The sequence below is a fragment of the Peromyscus californicus genome, unplaced genomic scaffold, assembly GCF_007827085.1.
Source record: "Peromyscus californicus insignis strain IS unplaced genomic scaffold, ASM782708v3 Scaffold_3__1_contigs__length_106647218, whole genome shotgun sequence".
Lineage (NCBI taxonomy): Eukaryota > Metazoa > Chordata > Mammalia > Rodentia > Cricetidae > Peromyscus > Peromyscus californicus.
In genome coordinates this window covers 65509513-65527720 of record NW_026294551.1, presented here as the reverse complement: position 1 = coordinate 65527720, position 18208 = coordinate 65509513, and the positions used below count along the sequence as shown (strand labels likewise).

Here is an 18208-nt window from a genome sequence, read left to right as displayed (position 1 = left end):
TGGCCCCCATAGGTTCATGTTTGAACGCTTGGTCCCCAGTTGGTGGAACTGTTTGGGAAGGATTAGGTGTGGCCTTGTTGGAAGGGGTGTGTTGCTGGGGGTGGGCTTTCACATTTCACTCTGCCTGGTGCTTGTGGATCAAGATGTGAGCCCTCGCTGGGTGGTGGTGATGCAGGCCTTTAATCTCATCAGTAGGGAGGCAGAGGTAGATGGATCTCTGAGTTCAAGGCCAGCCTGGTCTAGAGATCAAGTTCCAGGACAGCCAAGGCTGCACAGAGAAACCCCATCTCAAAAAAAAAAAAAAAAAATATGCTCCAGTGGCATGCCTGCCTGCCTGCTGTGCTCCCCACAATGATGACCATGGACTCCAACCCTCTGAAACTGGAAGTCCCAATAAATGTTTTCTTCTATAAATTGCCTTGGTCGTGGTGTCCTATCACAAGAAAAGTAACTAGGACACTGAGTCCAAGGAATGACATGTGTTGGATCCTTTTGCAACTTGAAAATGAGTCCTGCTACATCAATACTCAGAAAGTTGAATTCAGCCAGGCGGTGGTGGCGCACGCTTTTAATCCCAGCACTCGGGAGGCAGAGCCAGGCGGATCTCTCTGAGTTCGAGGCCAGCCTGGTCTACAGAGCGAGATCCAGGACAGGCACCAGAAACTACACAGAGAAACCCTGTCTCGGGGGGGGGGGGGGGGGGGGGGGGGGGGAAGCAAGTTGAATTCTCTTATCCACCATGATCAAACAAACAAACTACAATGGACTGGAAACTAGAAAAAAAATAGCTTTCGATCCCCTTTCGTGCTCATGAGTCCTTTGGCCTGCATCTCATCCTTTCTCATCACCTGGTGTAATGAAAACATTTAAGTAAAATAAAACTAAAGAGGGCTCATCAGGTAAAGGTGCTTATCTCACCTTTAGGAGACACACCCCTCTGACCTGCTTCCTCCAACCAGGCCCTGCCTCCCCGCAATGCCACTGTATTGTGAGTCTGGGAAGGGAGTAACCACTAGGGCGGTGCCCAAGAGATAATCACCTCCCAAACTCTTGAACCAGCTCTTCACCAAATGAGCCCCCGGGGGCATAGTTCATATTCAAACCATAACAAATGACTTGTCCCAAGTCACAGGAAAGCGCTGTGATAAGACAAAAGCAAAGGTCCCAGAGTCCACTGGCTCTGCCTTGAGGACAGAGCTGTGCCTGTGAGCTCTGAAGCCCTGGAGAAGCCTGAGCCAATGCCAAAGGCTTGTGCCAAGACAGCTAAGGAAGGCTAACCAAGGCCTCGTGGCCACCAGCAAAACCGGACTGTATTAAAGCTGGGTGTGTGGTGGCACATGCCTGTAATCCTAGCACTTGGAAGTTGAGTATAGAGGATCTCCTGGAAGTTCAAGTTGGCTATGTAGTGAGTTTGAGACCAGTCTGGGCTACAATAAGACCTTATCTAAGAAACAATCACAACAAAAAGTCTAGACTGAGCTAAGCAAACAGTTGGGGGATACCTGTGCTCAGGCAGACCCTCTGCCAGTTCAAGTGAACATCCCACAGCACAGGAGGGGACTTGGCTGCTGAGGAAGTTGTCCACTCAGCAAGGGGCTCCTCACAGCTCCCTCTTAACCACATCAGTGAGCAGTTGCCAGAGGTGGGTGGAGCCTGATACAGTCCAGAGTCAGAACTGAGGGAGGCCATGACTGACAGGACCCCAGTCCCCCAGGCATTTATCTAAAGGAAATGGGGTTGAACTTGGTTGAATCCACCTGAACAGTCCCCTCGGTGGCTGTGGCATCTCCAGCTGAGGGTGTCTTTCTGCTGGTTGCTGATGTCATATCCATATTTCTGTCTAGGGATATTTCCAAAGCTGGACGTGAAAAGGTAATGAGGACAGCAGGGGAATGGTTGTTAGACACCTTCCGGGAAGTAGAGAGAACGCTGGAACATGGATGTATATGCTGACAGTCACACAGACCCACCACAAGCTATCATCCAGTGGTTTCCTAGGATCTTGTGGTGAACCTCTTGCATACACGGTGCAACCCTCAGCACAGAGAGAATAGGAAGGTTGATAGTGTCAGAGAGAGGAAAGCATTATGGAGTAGTTAGTCTTGTGGGAAACCCACCTTGCCTTCCGTTAGCCCAGCGCAGCATAATGGTAACAGGAGGCAGGGCGATTGCTGCGGGACCGCCAGGCTTCCAGTAGCCTCGGTTCAAAGAAAATACGCCCTGCATTTTGGACTTTGCACAGCAAGGAGGCCCAGATAAACTTGGTTGCCGCGTGCCTTCAGGGAAGAAAGCCTACGTGATCTTAGACTGCAGACCCTGTGTTGCCTTGGCGATTTTGCATCAGGCTCAGAACTTGCGGTTCCATGAACCTGCTGGGTCTCCCCTCCGTGCCCCGAATCTTCTAGGCACTTAGCGCAAGGATTCCAGATCTGTGTTATCCTACCAAAGGCTTTGGGGTCATTGCTGCTTTTCCTGCGCTCATGGAGCGGAGGAAGCAGTCTGGCCACCAGGGGGCGCCCTCTCCTTGGTCGGTGGCAGCCCCAGCCACTAACACGTTTTCAGTTCCTCCAACAAGGCTTTGAAAGGGAGTTAGAGCTCTGGCCCCGTGGCCTTAATTTGCAGCTGGTCAGTTCTCAAGGCCACACAGCCTAGTGTTCTACCCCACACTAGCTACACACACACACACACCCCCACCACCACCACCATCACCAATCTCAGGCCTGTGAAAGCCTTACCTGCTACCCCGACTCTGCTATGCCCCGGGGATTCTGAGCAAGCCAAACTGCCCATCCCAGCCACCACAGCAGCCATATTGATGACCAGTACCCACCACGTACCTCCTCTGTGTCAGGCAGTTTTCCAAACATTGACTCACCCTTCCTGGATCTTTGCCCCATCTCCAGAAGCTAATCTTACTTCCTTTTCATGAAAAGACAGCTCTTGACTTAGAATGGTTAAGAAGCCTGCTCCACAGCGCACAGCTCACCCAACCAGCTCAAAGTGGTTGCGAGTCTATACTTTGGGGTCTGAGCAAACCTTGCTCTCTTGACCCCAGCATGTAGTATTCTGCTTCAAAACACCCACTTGTATCCAATGGAGCCTGACAAGAAGACAGATATGACCAGCCAATCCTAGATGTTAGAGAATGAGCTACTAGAGGATGATTGGCCAGATCAATCTGGAACCAGGAAGACTCTCCCAGGACATGTCACACTACCCAACTCCTGCCTCCCCGAGTCTCTCTATACCCTGGAACTTGGTGGCTCACACTGCAGACTAACGAGCCAGGCTATCTGAGTCTGAGCCTTAGCTAGGCAACTTAATAGTTATACCACTGAGTAAACAATCGAACTCTTGGCCTAGGTCGGTGGCACACGCCTTTAATCCCAACACTCTGGAGGCAGAGGCAGGTGGATCTCTCTGACAAGGCCAACCTGGTCTACATAATGAGTTCCAGATCATCCAAGGTTATACAGCAAGACCCTGTCTCAAAAAAAAAAAAAAAAAGCAAAAAAAACTAAACGCCTGAGTCTAAAGAAGCAGGCAAGTCCAGATAGTCTAAACACCACTGTCTGAAACAGAGTAAGGAGCTGGAGACTTAGATTGGTTGGTAGAGTGCTCGCCTAGCATACATGAGACCCTGGGTTCAATTCCCAGCACTTTATAAACTGAGTGTATACACACCTGTAATCCCAGCACCTAAGGGGTGGAAGAAGAAGGTCAGAAGTTGAAGGCATCCTCCCATACACGCAGAGTTCAAGGCTAGCCTGGATTACTCAAGAGATCCAATCACAATCAATCAATCAATTACAGTAAATATTCAGAAAAAAAAACGTGGTGGTTTATTGACATGATCACTGAAGATCTTTGTTGTTAATTGGCTCTTTATTTTTATTTTTATGTGTATGAGTGCTTTGGCTGCATGTATGTATATACACTACATGTGTGCCCAGTGCCCTTGAAGGCCAGAAGAGGGTGCCAGATCCCTGAAACTGGAGTTATGGATAGTTGTGAGCCACCATGTGGTTCTGGTGTAGCAAGTGCTTTTAATCACTGAGCCATCTCTCCTGGACAAGTTTCTCTCTCTTCCTCCCTCTCTCTCTCTCTTTCAAGATTTACTTATTTTGGGATTAAAGGCATGCACCACCACACCCAATCTTCTTGAGTGTTTTTTAAAATAAAGTTTCAGAGGCTGGAGCGACAGCCCATTGGTTAAGAGCACTGGCTGCTTCCGGGGACCTATGCTTGGTTCCCAGCGACCACGTGGTGGCTCCCAACCATCTGTAACTCTAGCTCCAGAGGGTCTGACATCATTTTCTGGCTTCCTCAGGCACCAGTCAGTGCATGTGGTTCATAGACATACATACAGGCAAAACATGCATCCACATAATTTTTTGAATTTTAAAATAATTTTTAAAATAAATTTTAATTGTGTGTATTTATTTATTTTGTGTATTGTGTGCACATGTGGTGAGGGTGCACACATGTCAGGGCACATGTGTAAAGGAAAGGACAATTTTCAGTCCCCAGAACTCAGGTCCTCAAGCTTGGCAGCAAGCACCTTTACCTTCTGGCCAACCTATCTCTTCATATTTTTAATATAGCTACATTTCTTTAATGTGCATTGGTGTTTTACCCCCATGTATGTCTGTGTGAAGGTGTCAAATCCCTTGGAACTGAAGTTACAGACAGTTGTGAGCTGCCATGTGGGAGCTGGGACTTGAACCTGGGTCCTTCAGAAGAGCCATCAATGCTCTTAACCACTGAGCCATCTCTCCAGCCCCCATAGCCACAATTTTTAATTACTATGTGGAACACCTCTGTGGTTTGCATAGAGTTTCTATTAAACAGTGCTACCTTAGACAGTTTCCTCTATTCAAATGCTATATAGCCTTGTGCAGGCTCCATTTACCTTCTGTGAGCCTCAGTTTACCTTCATCATATGGAGTATAACATCTTTGACCCTGAAACTCACTCTCTGGCCTTGTGCCCTTGGGCGAGTTGATGAAAAACAAGCCTGCTAGAAATAAGTCTGTGTTTTCCCAAAGTAAGTGAACAAACGTAATTAACCAGGCTATGGGCAGGTTCAATCAAATAATGAAAACATCTCGCTACAGAGAACAGCTAATGCTCCGCTGTCCTTATCTAGTCTATGCTAACAGGACCCAGGAAAGCTTTAGGGGACTCTTCTCCTTTTGTAGATAAGGAAAATGAGGTTCAGCTGGGCTGCTGGGGGGCTGGCTCAGCGGTAGAGCACTTCCCTGGCATGTAGGAGGCTCTGGGTTCTGCCCCCAGCACCACACACACACACACACACACACACACACACACACACACACACACACACACACACGGTGGGGGTGGGGGGTGCGGGTGACTTGACTCTACATTAGGAGTAGAAGTCGATAGTAAACAAAGGAAACACTGCGCTGAATTTGAGCAAGCTCTTCCTCTCTGTCTGTGGAGTCTTCGTTTCCCCTTCTATGAAATGGAGGAACTGTGCGGAGTGAGCGCAGGTTCAGGGCCTCAGTGGTGGGGTGCCTGGAGCACTAGCTGCACAGTGGATGTGGGCTTCTGGGCTGAGGTCCGATGCCTCCCATTGTCCATTCTGTGGGGATAAATGTGCATTTCTGTTGGTTTTAATAACATCTGCAGGAGCTTTATATAGTGCCTGTGTCTGCTTACATTAGACGATGTGTATTAGAGTTAAGAGTCTTTCACTATTTCCCACATAAACCGTGTTTTTTATGGGGTTGGGAGAGCTCAGCTGTAAAACCTCTCAGCTGAAAAAAAAAAGTTTTCTTTTTTCACCCAAACAAATTGGGTTGAAATCAAGAGCTGGCTTCAGACACTTTAGAACATGAATATTTTTTTTTCTCCCGAGTCACTTTTCATTTTAAAATGAGGCTAGCTGATTTTTTTTCTAAGTGTCATTTCTTTTATGAGGATTTAGTTAGGCCATAGCTTAACTGTGGGTTTTGTGGAAGGAAGGTGTTCTAGCCTTTTCCAAAAGAACCCTGCGCCCCAAGCAGGTACAGCTGCCCTCTGTTCCTACTACACTTTCCCCTGGCCTGTGGCCCTGAGCAAGTAACTTCCATGCTCTCCATATCTACCCCCAAGGAAGCCTCATGCTTGCCTGGCTCCCTTCTAGGCTTTGGGGACTAAACTGTGCCCAAAGAGGTGAAATCAGAAGGCTTGTGAGATGGCATTGCAGACTCCCATAGGTGACCCCCTAAGTGTGCTCCCTGGAACCCAAGGTGGAAAGAGAAAATGACCACACAAGGACATCCTCTGACATCCACACTCTAGTCCTGGCACACACCTGCACACACCCATACACACGCACTAACGATGAATACTTTTTTCTTTAAGAAGTAGGAAAACGCAGGAAAGGAAAATGAGGATTCCATGCAAACGAACCGACTGCTGCTTCACAGAATGCTGGAAAGGAGGTTCCTGGAGTCAGAACGTTACCTCCAAAAGGGATAGATCCTTGAAGTGTGAGCTGCCCTCTTCCTCGGGCAGAGAGGGTTCTGGGAGGAGGTCAGAATCCCAGACCCCTCTGCATGTATAACCCCTTCCTTCTTCTCTTCTCTACCTTATTTCAGGGGGAGGCAGATGAAATAAACTGAATTTGGCTACATATGTAAGTACACGCATACGCACACTCACACGCACCCACTGGTGAGGTGTTACAAGGTGTGAGGGAAAGCTGATCTCTTTCCTCAGATTCCAGCCAGCAGGGCCTTTTATTGTCTATGTGACCTTGAAGGAAATCCTTCCCTCTCTGAGCCCAGGACTGCCTTCATCTGACCTCTCCGGTGCAAGCCAGGCTTTTATGAACTAACGCATGCTAAGTGTTGGAAGAGTCTGCCTTGTGAATTTCAGCTGCTGTTTTTAAATGGGAGAGAAGATGGATTCATTGTGGAAGCTATAACTCTTTCAAGACTGATATTTGCTGGGCTATGTTGATTTCTGATCCTTATTTGGACCATCTCTTAGTCACTGTGTTTAGAACTGCAGTCCTCAGCGCCGGGTAGGCACTCGCAGTGTGTGTTAGTTAGGCTTAGCATAGACTGTGTTGAAAGTATGCTGGCAACCAAAGGGGAGAGAGGTTGTAGCTTTCATATAAAAAGTAATATTTATTCATTATAAAAAAAAGGTTATTTTTTTTTCAAATACAGCAAAGGAAGAGGAAGTTAAAAATTGCCTTTGTTTCCATGGGTTGAAAGCAAAGGTGGAAAAAAGCAAGGTCTATTGACTCATGTCTGTAATCCCAGTGTTTGGGAAGCTGAAGCAGGAGGATTGCAATTTTTGAGGCCAGCCTGGGCTGTAGAGTGAGACCTTGTGTCAAACAAAAACAAAAATAAACGAAACAACAAAAGTAGTGGTGTAAATGTTTTGATGCGTGGTCTTTTTTTTTTTTTTCTGTGAATGACCTTTATTTTTACATGAAAGGATCATTTGGGCAATATTTAGTTGTCTGGAGAGGCATTTCTTAATATACCCAGAATTCCTTTGTCAATCCCAGCGGTTGATCTAAGGGATAAGTCATACCCTGATGGACTTCTTTAACTAGGTCTTGATGTAGTCTGCCTCGGGTCTTTAGCTGTTTGGTACTCTCTGGTCCACTTAAAGCCTGTAATCCCCATTTCTTAGTGATATATTCCTGGTGCTTATTTTTGAGTTGCTTAAATATATATTTTTGAGAGATAATATATTTAATAAAATAATAACAGCATGGCTTCTGCCATCACTGGTTTGAGGTGAACTGACAATGGGTAGAGAGGTTCAGACTCTTAAGATATTTACCAAGGTGGGAGACTGGAAAAGGTCTGAAGCTGGAGAGCCTGTAGTTGCGGCCCTGGACAGAGCTGGACCCGGGGACTGAGGCTGCTTTGTGGTAAAGCCCAGCAGTCCAGTCCCTTCCTCACTCTCTGGCTGGGCCCTACCACACCAGGGGTGGGTTGTATTTGAGCCTTGCGGAACAGGAACCCCGAGTCATTGGCCCCCACCTGCAGGGCCTGGGAATGGGACCACAAGCAACTGAGGCTACATTTAAAGGTCTGCCCCTCTCTTACCCAAAGAAAGATTTCGGGCAGCTGAACCCAGATGTCCTGAAGAGGCCTGGCTATGCAGGCTGCGCTGAGGAGGTACCCAGGCTAGGTACCCTCTCCACCCCGGGTCTGCAAGGAAAGAGGACGCGGGTGCGCATTCTTCCCGAGCCTAGGATGCTTTACCCTGCTAAAAATAGAAATGGGAACCGGACCCCTAAGTATAGCCAGAGAGTTGATGAGCTGGAGTCCTGGGTTCGAGGCTAAGGAAGGTTTACTCCCTTGCTCCATTTCCTCATGCATGCCAGGATTTCCAAAAGGGAAAGAAAACCATAACGAGCCTCGGGTTTCCTTTCTGCGTGTCCCCGAGGGGCTTCGGAGGCCGGGGGAGGGGCGCGCCAGCCGGCTCATTACGCCGAGGTGTTGGTCTAGTTAAAGCGCGGGCCTGTTTGATCTGGCGGCGGGTGGCAGAGGGAAAGAAGAAGAAAGGATGGGGGCGCGGGCAGGGAGAAGCTCACACCTCCCCCGCCGTTTCCTAGCGCCCATAAAACACCTTTTATTAACTCCTTCGCGTCCGGAACGGCCCGCGTGGCCTCGCAGCCCCTGTCACGGTGTTTACAGCCGAGACTAATGGGGCCCCATATTCACCCCGATGCCCGGTGGAGGGTGGAGGCGTCCGCTCTGGGTCTCCGTCTTCGGCCCCAGCTACAGCCAAAGGCCGCCAGCGCCCTTCCCGCCTGGTCCGTCCGCAGCCGGAGCGAGGCAAGGCCTGAGCACGCGCACTCAGAGCTGCGTTTGCGCCGGCGGGCCTGGGAGCTGTTCCCAGCCAGCCAGCACTAGGCAGCGTTCACGCGCAGGGAAGCGATTGCTTGCACGCCGGACTGTTGCACGCGGAGATGCCTGCCTTAGCGCACCCCAGTTTAGCTCCATACTCACCCGCGGGCCCCCAAGCAAATGCACCAGCGGTCGATGCGGATGTGGGGACACAGCCCGGCTGCGGCCACACGCGCGGGAATCATACACTACACATGCTCTCAAAAGTATTTGTTAAGTGCTCTGTTGTAAGAGAGAAACCTCAATTTAACTATTAACACTTGGTTATTTATGTATAAAATAACAGTTACGTAGGAGAGAGTCCTTACTGCCTGCGGTGCTTGGAGTTGGGCTAAGTGGACCAGTACAGTCCCAGGCTCTAAGGAGTGGTTCTCGTAGGAGCTAGAAGTCTATGAGCTCAGCATTCTCCTCCAGCACAGAGGCGGGGCTCCTTTGTGTGGTAGCACCCCTTGTACCTCCACAAAAGCGCAATCCACACACCAGTGTGCCAGCTAGACTGGGAATTCCCAACCAAGTAAGTCCCCTTTTCTGATTCCTTTCCCCGTCTTCCTTCCTCCCATTGCCACGAGTGACTCGAGCTTGCTGTTACCTTCTCGGAACTTCGCTCTTCCTTCCATTCTCTGCCTGCCTCTTTCTCTCAGTTTGGTCTGCAGATTGGTTCGGTATTTATCAAAAAAAAAAAAAAAAAAAAAAAAAAAAAAAAAAAAAAAAAAGGAGAAGGGAGAGCGCTGGCACCAGAGACCACGGGGAGGGTTGACCAGAGAAGGATGCTGGCAGCAATACCACACAAGCCTGAGAGGTTCTCGGAAAACTTTTTATTAAGTCAAGAGCATAGATATTGCTTTGGCAAAGGGTGGGGCTGCGAGTGGTCACACGGATTTGAGGTAGAAAGAGGGTGGGGGTAGGGAGATATATACCTGAGAGTAACAGGCATGATAGGTAGTTTAAATATGTTATAAAATACGGCAACGAAGAAAGAAAAGGGAAGAAATGGAGGAGAAAGAAGGAGAGGAAAGAGAGGGTAAGGGGACGAGGATGGAGAAAGAAAAGGGAAGGGGGGAAGAGAAGGTACGGAAGGGAAGGAGGAAAAGAAAGGGAAACATTTCCCTTGGAAAGCGGAGGTGCTCCGGAGGGAGGGAATCAGTACCTTCCCTCTAGATAGGAAGTGCAGCGACAAGAAAGGAAAAACACCGCTGTTCCGAAAAGAACGACCCAGGCAGCGTCCGTCTTCCTGGCAAGAAACTACTGAATACTCTTATTGCATTTTAACTCGAGAAGGCGTCCGGGGTACTGACGCAGAGCCCCGGAGACAAGAGAGCGAGCCAGAGAGAGGCGCGAGTACGGCCTTTGGGGTTGAGTTGGAAGGGTGCGTCTTTGGGTGCCTGGGTTTCGGCAGTCCCTCCTTTCTTGCGTCGAGCCTCCAAGAGCCGCCCTTGGCGGGAAGTGAACATATATATAAATTTCTCTTTCTCTTACTGTATTAACAAATTCAAATGACATTGCACGTGCGATCCTAGTGGGTAGTTGCAGCAGCCGACCCGTCGGCGCTTCGCAGAGACAGGGCGAGGCGCGCGCGCAAACCGCGGGAACCCGGAGGCCGGCCTTGGCCGCTGCGTCCTTCTCCTCCGCGGGTGGCTAGGTGGGCTAGCCGCAGCCGGGTCCTCGGCGCCGGCCTGGTCTCACTGATTTAGCTCCAGCGCCCAGACTTGCTGAGGCCAGCCGGTGCGTCCTTTAATCCTCTTCTCGCCTGGCCCCAGGGCAGGAGGAAAGCCTTCGTGCTGAGGCTGCCAACGGACACAAACAAAAAACAAACAAAAAAGCAAGAAAGTCAGGTTTAAGTTACTCAGTTCGGTCTCCCCGGCTTGGAGGGGAACGTGTCGGGAGCAGTAACTGGGCGTCTTTAAATAAGTGACAGAAGTCTGTTTGTGAAGCAGACAATCAGGATCATAAATCTGCCTTTATGCTCTAAATTTCTAGGATCCCGGATGGTCTGAACAACTTGGGAAGGTTTGGGGAAGTTTGGGGAAGCTGACTTTTTTTTTAAAGGCGTCTTGGGGGCAGAGAGAGCAAGCATCTCAGGGGACTGGTGTGGGAGGGTGGGAATGGTAATCCACTTGGTGTATAACTTGTTCCAGGTTTTCAGCCTGTGTATCTGGGCTGGGATGCACAGTTGGGTGCTAGTACCGGGTGCCGGAAGCCTCCCTCACTATGCAGGGAGGAAAGAACTGGCCTGGCCTCCACAGTCCTTCTGCCCAGCCCTCCTAGCAGGAACCCAGGGTGGTGCTACTTGCAAGAGGCAGTGCCCTACCAGGGTCAAGACTGGCCCTCGCTACCAACAAGGTGCTCCTCGGCTCTGTCAGCCCGCATCTCTGGCAGCCCAGGCCTCAGGCAGCTGAGGCTGGAAGTCTGTCTTTCCGGTGGCTCCAGGTAAGCTATCCCTGCTTCGCCACAGGCCCTGAGGGTCAGATAAAAACCTGCAAAGCTCCCCAGTCCGTTCTAATGTGCCTGGGCCTGAGCCTACCAAACTGAAGGAACTCGGGCGGCCAGAAGTCCCACTGCCCTGAGAAGGAAGATCACCCAAACTGGAGAAGACCCAGACAGGCTGACCGGAGGCTAGCTCAAAGGCCAAAGCCCCTTCTGCTTCTTGAATGCAAAGCCTTTGAGGTCGCCTAACCCACCACTCCCAGCAGCCAGTGAAGCAGACTGGACCCAGCGTTGAAAAACTGACTTTTTATCCTGCTTCTCCCCGATTCCTCCAGTGAGCCTCTGTTTCTCCAGTTAGTAGAACGATGGCAGTAGATAAGCCTCTCCAGTAAACTCCTTGGAAAGCGCTAATTGGTTGCGCTTTAAATTAAAGCAAATTAAAGTAGGGAGCCCCTACTTCCATTTCTTTTACTTTAAAAAATTTTTGGAGAATCTCATACATGAGTACGAAATTTACGTACTCCTACATTTACGTCATTTCCTACTTTCATTCTCAACCTGGCTTCCAGGGGAGCCAAGAGAAGGCGCAGAACTTCAAATTTAAAACAAAATATATTACACACGCAGCTTGGGGGGGGGGGTTCAAGGTTTTTCAATTCATCCTAAGATCACCTTTAAAAAGCAAGATTCTGCGTTCACTCAGTTATGACTGAATTTAATTGTGACTCTACCTCCCTTCCGTGCACACAATGACAGACTATGACAGTCTCAGAACTCTCCCCAGCCTTTCAAAATCGCACCCAGAACAACACAGCTTTCCGGCTGTTTGCAGGCCTGCTCTTAACCCAGCTCGCACCTTTGGCTGGAGCTTACAAGCCCCGCGACTCACCAACTCCCTTTTCCGCTTGCTCTCCCGGCCGCCATCCGCCTTTTTGAGTTCAGCCTTGAAGGCCTCGGGGTCACCCGCTTGTGCATCCTTGGCCAGCACATCCATCAAGTAGGCGATGTAGCTGGTGGCCAGGCGCAGAGTCTTGATCTTGGAGAGCTTGGTGTCCGCGGGCACATTGGGGATGCACTCCCGCAGCTCCGCGAATGCGCTGTTAATGCTCTCGGTGCGCCTCCGCTCCTTCTTGGGTCCTGAGCCTTTTCGTCTGGGCAGGCGGCCTCCGAGTGCCTCCAGCCGACCTGGGCTCTGACCCGGCCTGACATCGGGACCATAGGCAGCCGCCGCTACCGCGGTGGTAGGTGGTGGCCCGCCGGCAGAGAAATCCGGGGCAGCATCAGCGGGGCTCAGCAGCCAGCTCTGGAAGTAAGGCCGCTCCGGGTGGCAGCGGGAGGCCGGACCAAAGAGGAAGGGTTCGTGGAGCATGGGGTGCGCCGGGTGTGGGTGGTGATGGTGGTGATGGTGTGCGTAGCTACCCACGAGGTTCATGTTGGAGAGGCTCCTGGCCTGCGCCGCCAGCTCAATTAGCGCCGCCCCATGCGCCCCACAGAACCGGGCCACCCGTGGGCTCCCGGGGCCGCGAACTGGCTGGGTTTTGGAGGAGTTCTGAGCAAGGCTAGAGATGATACGCGGGACCTGCTGGCTTCTTCAGGGTTTCTGTAGGCAGAGAGGGAGAGGGTGTGGGTTTCCAGAGACCCGTTTAACCCTTCTGCGGACTTGCCATCAGGATCCTGCTTATTTAAGGCCTCGGCTTTGATGTCAACCTCTAGCTGGAGCCAATGGCAGGAGGAGGAAAGGGGGTGGCGGTCCCAAGTTTTATGCTCGGCAAGCGCCACACTATTCTAGGCTGACCACAGGGACTGAGAACCGGCCCCGCCTATGACCCTCCCCTCTCCTAGTTCCCCTCCTGGGAGGGCGGGGGCTGCGAACTTGAGGCCAGGCCTGCACACGCCCTGTGCTGAAGCTACCACCCTTTCCTCATGGATCCAAGGAAAGGATTCTAGAATCATCCCTCGAAAAGAGAGCCTCACCAACACACACACACACACACACACACACACACACACACACACACACACACACATACATTTGATTTCACAGATAGGGACTGAGGACCAGAGCAAAACTCGCCCTTGTTTTTAGGCCTGAAATTCAGAATAGGATATTAAGCATTCCCGAACCCGAACTCTTAAGGACGCTCGCTGCTCTTCGTGGGAGCCTGAAGGCCACTGGGCGCAGCAGGAAAGTAGGCTAGGCCTTAACACCTCCAGCCCCGCCCTTAGGTCCTCTGCTTCGGGCTGGACCTGGAGCTACTGCCGCACAAGGTGGTTCTCGGTGGTCCAGTTCTCGCCCAGCTGCTGACTCCCAGAGGAGCCTTCCAGAGGCGGTGGTGGAAGGAGGGCAGGAAAGAGAGAGGGCTTCCAGCTCCTGGGCACCGACCGGTTTGTTCCGGGGTTGGGGGTTGGGGGTGGAGGCAGTGGCTGATCTTTGCTCCTCTCTCGCCTCTCAGGCGCCTGATTCGGGTGTAAACGCCAGCAGGCCGAGCTGGTGGCGAGGCAGCCTGGCGGCGCCTTGGCCCCGAGGCATCTCTGTGGCAGGACTCCCCAGTGTCTTCCGCAGATTCGCACGTAGAGCTAGGAGCCGGCGACTGCTGGGCTCCTTACTCCTCCATCCGGCTCACCACCCGCATGAGAATGTTTGATCCAATAAAGATACCTCCACTGGAGCTGACATTGTGGGAAACCAGCCCCTCACCCCTGCTGTCCACGGAGAAACCGGCCCAGGCCACTTCACACCCACAGGCTGAGGCATGGTCTACCTGTTGTACAGCCTTGTGCGGCTCCTCTCCGGCCTAGGGCATTTTTCCGAGCTGGGATTCTAAAAAGAGATGACTTTCCAAGGGTTGATAATAACCTGGGAGACCAGGATATAAGCTTCAAGTCGGGGATTCTGGGTCTTTTTTCCATTAAGTTCCCTGTCCCTAGGACCCTTCCAACCTCATCAACCTTTCTAGTCTTGCTCCTGGGTGGGTTGCGGGGAAAACGTGCCCCTTTTTCAAGTGTGAGTTAAGGGGAAAATGAGGTTATGTCAATTTCTTTTTAATTCGCTTTTAATCCAGTCACTCAGAAGTTGCTTACTGAGGCCCATCCTGTGAGTAAGACAATTACCAGACAGGGACAGTGGGAGAAAGGCCACAGTGTGCAGACGGGAATGTGAGGCCCAGTAGCAAATGGATAAGTAAAAACGAATGTGGAGCAGGTCGTGGACCCAGCGGATGACAGGCCCTCATGTGTAAAAGCCTAGGAACGCGTGTGTATTGAGATTCTGCGTGTCTGTGTAAATGTGAGAATACGTTTGTTCCATCCTCAGGGCATGGATGCAAGCTCAGACAGTCGCTGGGGTCTGAGCGCCAGGGTTCCACCTGTGGGAGCTGGCGGGGCTGTGGGCCCCGGCCGGCCGGCTGGCCGTGCAGGAGTTTGTGGGCATCGGTGGAGAGAGGTCCTGGGACCCCTCTCTTCTGCCCCAGGCGAGCTGGAAACCCGCGGCGCTTGGTGCTGGCCGCGCTAGGGTTGGGCTGAGTGGGGAGCTGGAGGAGACTAGCCGGGAGGGCGCCGGTTCTGAAGCTGTTCCGCGTGGTCCTGCGCCTCGCAGATGGGCAGATGGCGAGGCACTCTCTGAACGAAGGAACCTGGATGGTAAGAAGGAACTCCATGAGATGGGCCTGGATCCTCAACTCAGCATAGTCCTGACCTCAGCAGTCTTCACCCCGGGCACTATAATAGGTCTGTACACACAGGCTGGCCCCTTCGCACACACCAACGCCCGCCCGAGTGTAATTACAGGTGGCATTCCCCTTAGTAACACAATGGCATGCGGAGAGTATTGCAAGATCCACTCGTACCTAGGATTTTTTTTTAACACCCTCTGAGTAGGTTAAACATAGGGGCTTCCAGTTTGGGTTCTGGGGGTACAAGAAGGCCATAGTTTTATCTGAAGCACATACTTCTAAACACTGGATGCAGAGGTGCACACATGTTTTCACAGGTCCAAGCACTCTTTAATTACATCTGTGTATTTGTGGAGAGCTCACGGGTGCCATAGTGTGTATGTGGGGAGGTCAGAGGACAGCTTTTGGAGGCCGTTCTCTCCTTCCAGTATGTAGATTCCTGAGATTAAACTCAGGGGCCAGCCTTGGTGACAAGCACCTTTTCCCACTGAGCCCTCTTGCCTGACCACAAGCACTTATTTTATTTTAATTAACTAATTCCTTAAAAACAGAGTCTCATGTAGCCCAGCCTGGTCCTCCTGCCTCACCCAGTTCTGGGATTCCAGGCAGGAGTCACCACTACATTTTGTATCTTTTTTACAAGTTCCTCAGAGTTATATTCACAACACACACTCTCAAAAAAAAAAAATAAATAACCCATCTTATCAGCTGGGAAGTAGTCAGAGCCAATTTGGGATGCTGAAGCAGGAGAGTGGAGTTGGTCAAGGAGTTCCATTAAACGTCCGGTAATAGACAGAAGTTAGGAGGGAAGGTATCAAGCTAATGAGTTTTCTAGTTCTAATTCTGTTGTGGCTTATTTTGGTTTGGGTGGTGGCTAAGGGTATAAACTCGATTCAGTACTGAAAGTGTAAGATTTAATGTGAAGTGTCACAGTTTTCTCTTTCAAATGCTTGTTCTAGCTGTATAGAAAGAAGTTCATTGAGTTGTACAGATGTTGGGGTCTGGTTATTTTTGGTGTGTGGTGTTTTTATTTATTTGCAAGTTTTTTAATAATAAAGTTTATTTTTTTAAAAAAAAGTTTAAATGTCAGATCCAGTAGCACTAAACGCCAGTCTCAAAACCAACAATAGCATCAGTCTTTCCCCAAACCACACACATGCGTGCGCGCACACACACGCACACACATACATACACACACACACACACACACACACACACACACGACAAAAAAATCCACCAGACAACATGCATATGTACTAATATTCACAAAAAGACATTCTCACCCATTGACAAGCTCCACAGCAGCATTCAAGTCAAAGTCTCTGTATTCAATTCCCTCTGCATGTGCTGCATGGTTTCCAAACACCGTGTGCATTCGGGGCTTTGCATGTTTTTCCCAGCCTTAGAAGATAATCACATTGACAAAATGAAATTGTCCAGCGGTGCTCATATTATCAGGTCACCCACAAGGACAATGGACAGTCATGTAGGGTCACACTAGCATCTATATAAAAAGGCACAGCTTTCCACCCAGCAGTGTGAGGCCCACTTTCCTGACACTACACAGATCACTTAGGGCTGCATATCTGGGCTAGATATTCTGGTAGAGAATGGATTACATACAGTACAAGGTGAGAGTCATCACACACACACACACACACACACACACACACCCCACAATCCCAGAGGCCCCTTGAAGGCTCCCAAATCACCTGCTCCTCAGTGCATGTTAAAGGGTAGGATGCCCCTAGACAGTGCCAGTGTCTCAGGATTGGAATCAAGGGGGCCCTATGTGAAATCTGCTGGGGCTGGGGGTGGAACACCAATATCAAGGAGAGGACAAGGTTCCTAGATGCCAGGCCCAGCCTTCCAAAAGTGCTTGGAGTGACACCCGGGGCTCAGAGGAGTGAGGAAGAGGAGAGAACCTGAAACAGGGTGGGGAAGTGACAGGGTCCTGCGGCGGGGATTCCTTTCCAACCTCAGGCTGTTTTTTGTTGGGGCGAGGGGTGGGGTGGGGGGTGGCACACAGGAATTTGAGCAAAAGACAGGCTTCCAGTTTAGTTGTTGTCTGCGGGGTTGTTTGGATTTTGATTCTCATGCAAAATCAGACTGGTCTCCAACTCAATATGTAGCTCGGGTTGAACTTAAATTCTTTATCCTGCCGCCTGTGACTCCCAAGTGCTGTGTGTACACCACCTCACCTCGAATTCTGGCATCTGCTAGGAGCTTACTGTTTCTTTCCTCTCCAAGCCTCAGTTTTCCCATTTGAAACAAAAAAGGGGGTGGGGGAGGGATAGGGCTGGCCAATTGAGTTTGTAATTTCTGTCTCTTCACTAGCCGTGGCATAGATCCACCAAGGTCCGCAGGACTTCTCTCTCCCTCAGCCTACCTCTCTGCAGATCAAGCCTCAGGAGCCAAGCGCTCTAAGGGGTTCTCCTGCCGGACCCCCAGTGACTCCAGTGTGCCTTCCGCTGCTGGTCTGGCGCTCTGAGAGGCAGGCTTCTCAGGTCTGTCTGTCCCCAACGATACTGGTGACACTGGGCAGGCAATCTTTCCCAGTTCACAGGAAAAAAGAGCATACTCCTCCGCGGTTAAGTAACAGTGTCAGGGAAAGCAGGCTAGCAGGACAGAGCCCACCTGGGTTGAAGCTGGCGCTTTCTGCTCCTCTCAGAATATAGGCAACTGGCTGTTTCCTCTACCTGCCCCGGAGACCCCGTGGAAGGTTGGGTGAGGTTTGGATAGGGCTGGGGCAGTGGTTGGTGTACTGTGGCACCACATAAAATAAGAATAAATTCAACCTGCAACTGCCCCTTGGGATGGTCTTGATGCTGCTACATGGCTGAGGAAGAGTATCAACCTTGACTAGATACAAAATCTTGCCCAGGGCAGCCGGCCAGGCCCTTGGATTCTGCTGACACTGAGCTCTGCTGGTGGAGTTTGGTCCTCTCCTTGTCCAGCCAATCCTATGGAACCCAACTGCCATCCCCCAGGATAAGGACTGAGTCCTGGAGGAGCCGAATCCCAGTCCCACACATCCACCTCCGTTTTCTGTGTTAATGCCCCGTACTTGTGTATGTGTGTGTAAGCGCGCGCGCGGGGCCGGGGCCCGGGACCTGCCAGCCACCTCCGGGGACATAGCTTCCCCGATGGCACCGTGATACTTTGGAGAGAGGCGGGGTCCCTCTCTGCTCACCCGACAGCGGCCTGTAAACCCCTTGAGAGCGC

General features: G+C 50.9%; 1 protein-coding gene across 1 annotated transcript; it reads right to left on the bottom strand.

The window, feature by feature from the left end:
• Positions 1 to 10567: 10567 nt before the first annotated feature.
• Hand1 (heart and neural crest derivatives expressed 1) lies at positions 10568 to 12747 on the bottom strand. The gene is made up of 2 exons (XM_052759888.1): positions 12202 to 12747; positions 10568 to 10672 (listed from the first exon to the last, which is right to left on the bottom strand). Exons 1-2 carry the CDS (start codon positions 12742 to 12744, stop codon positions 10568 to 10570), a joined length of 648 nt encoding a protein of 215 aa, XP_052615848.1. The 5' UTR covers positions 12745 to 12747.
• Positions 12748 to 18208: the final 5461 nt, after the last annotated feature.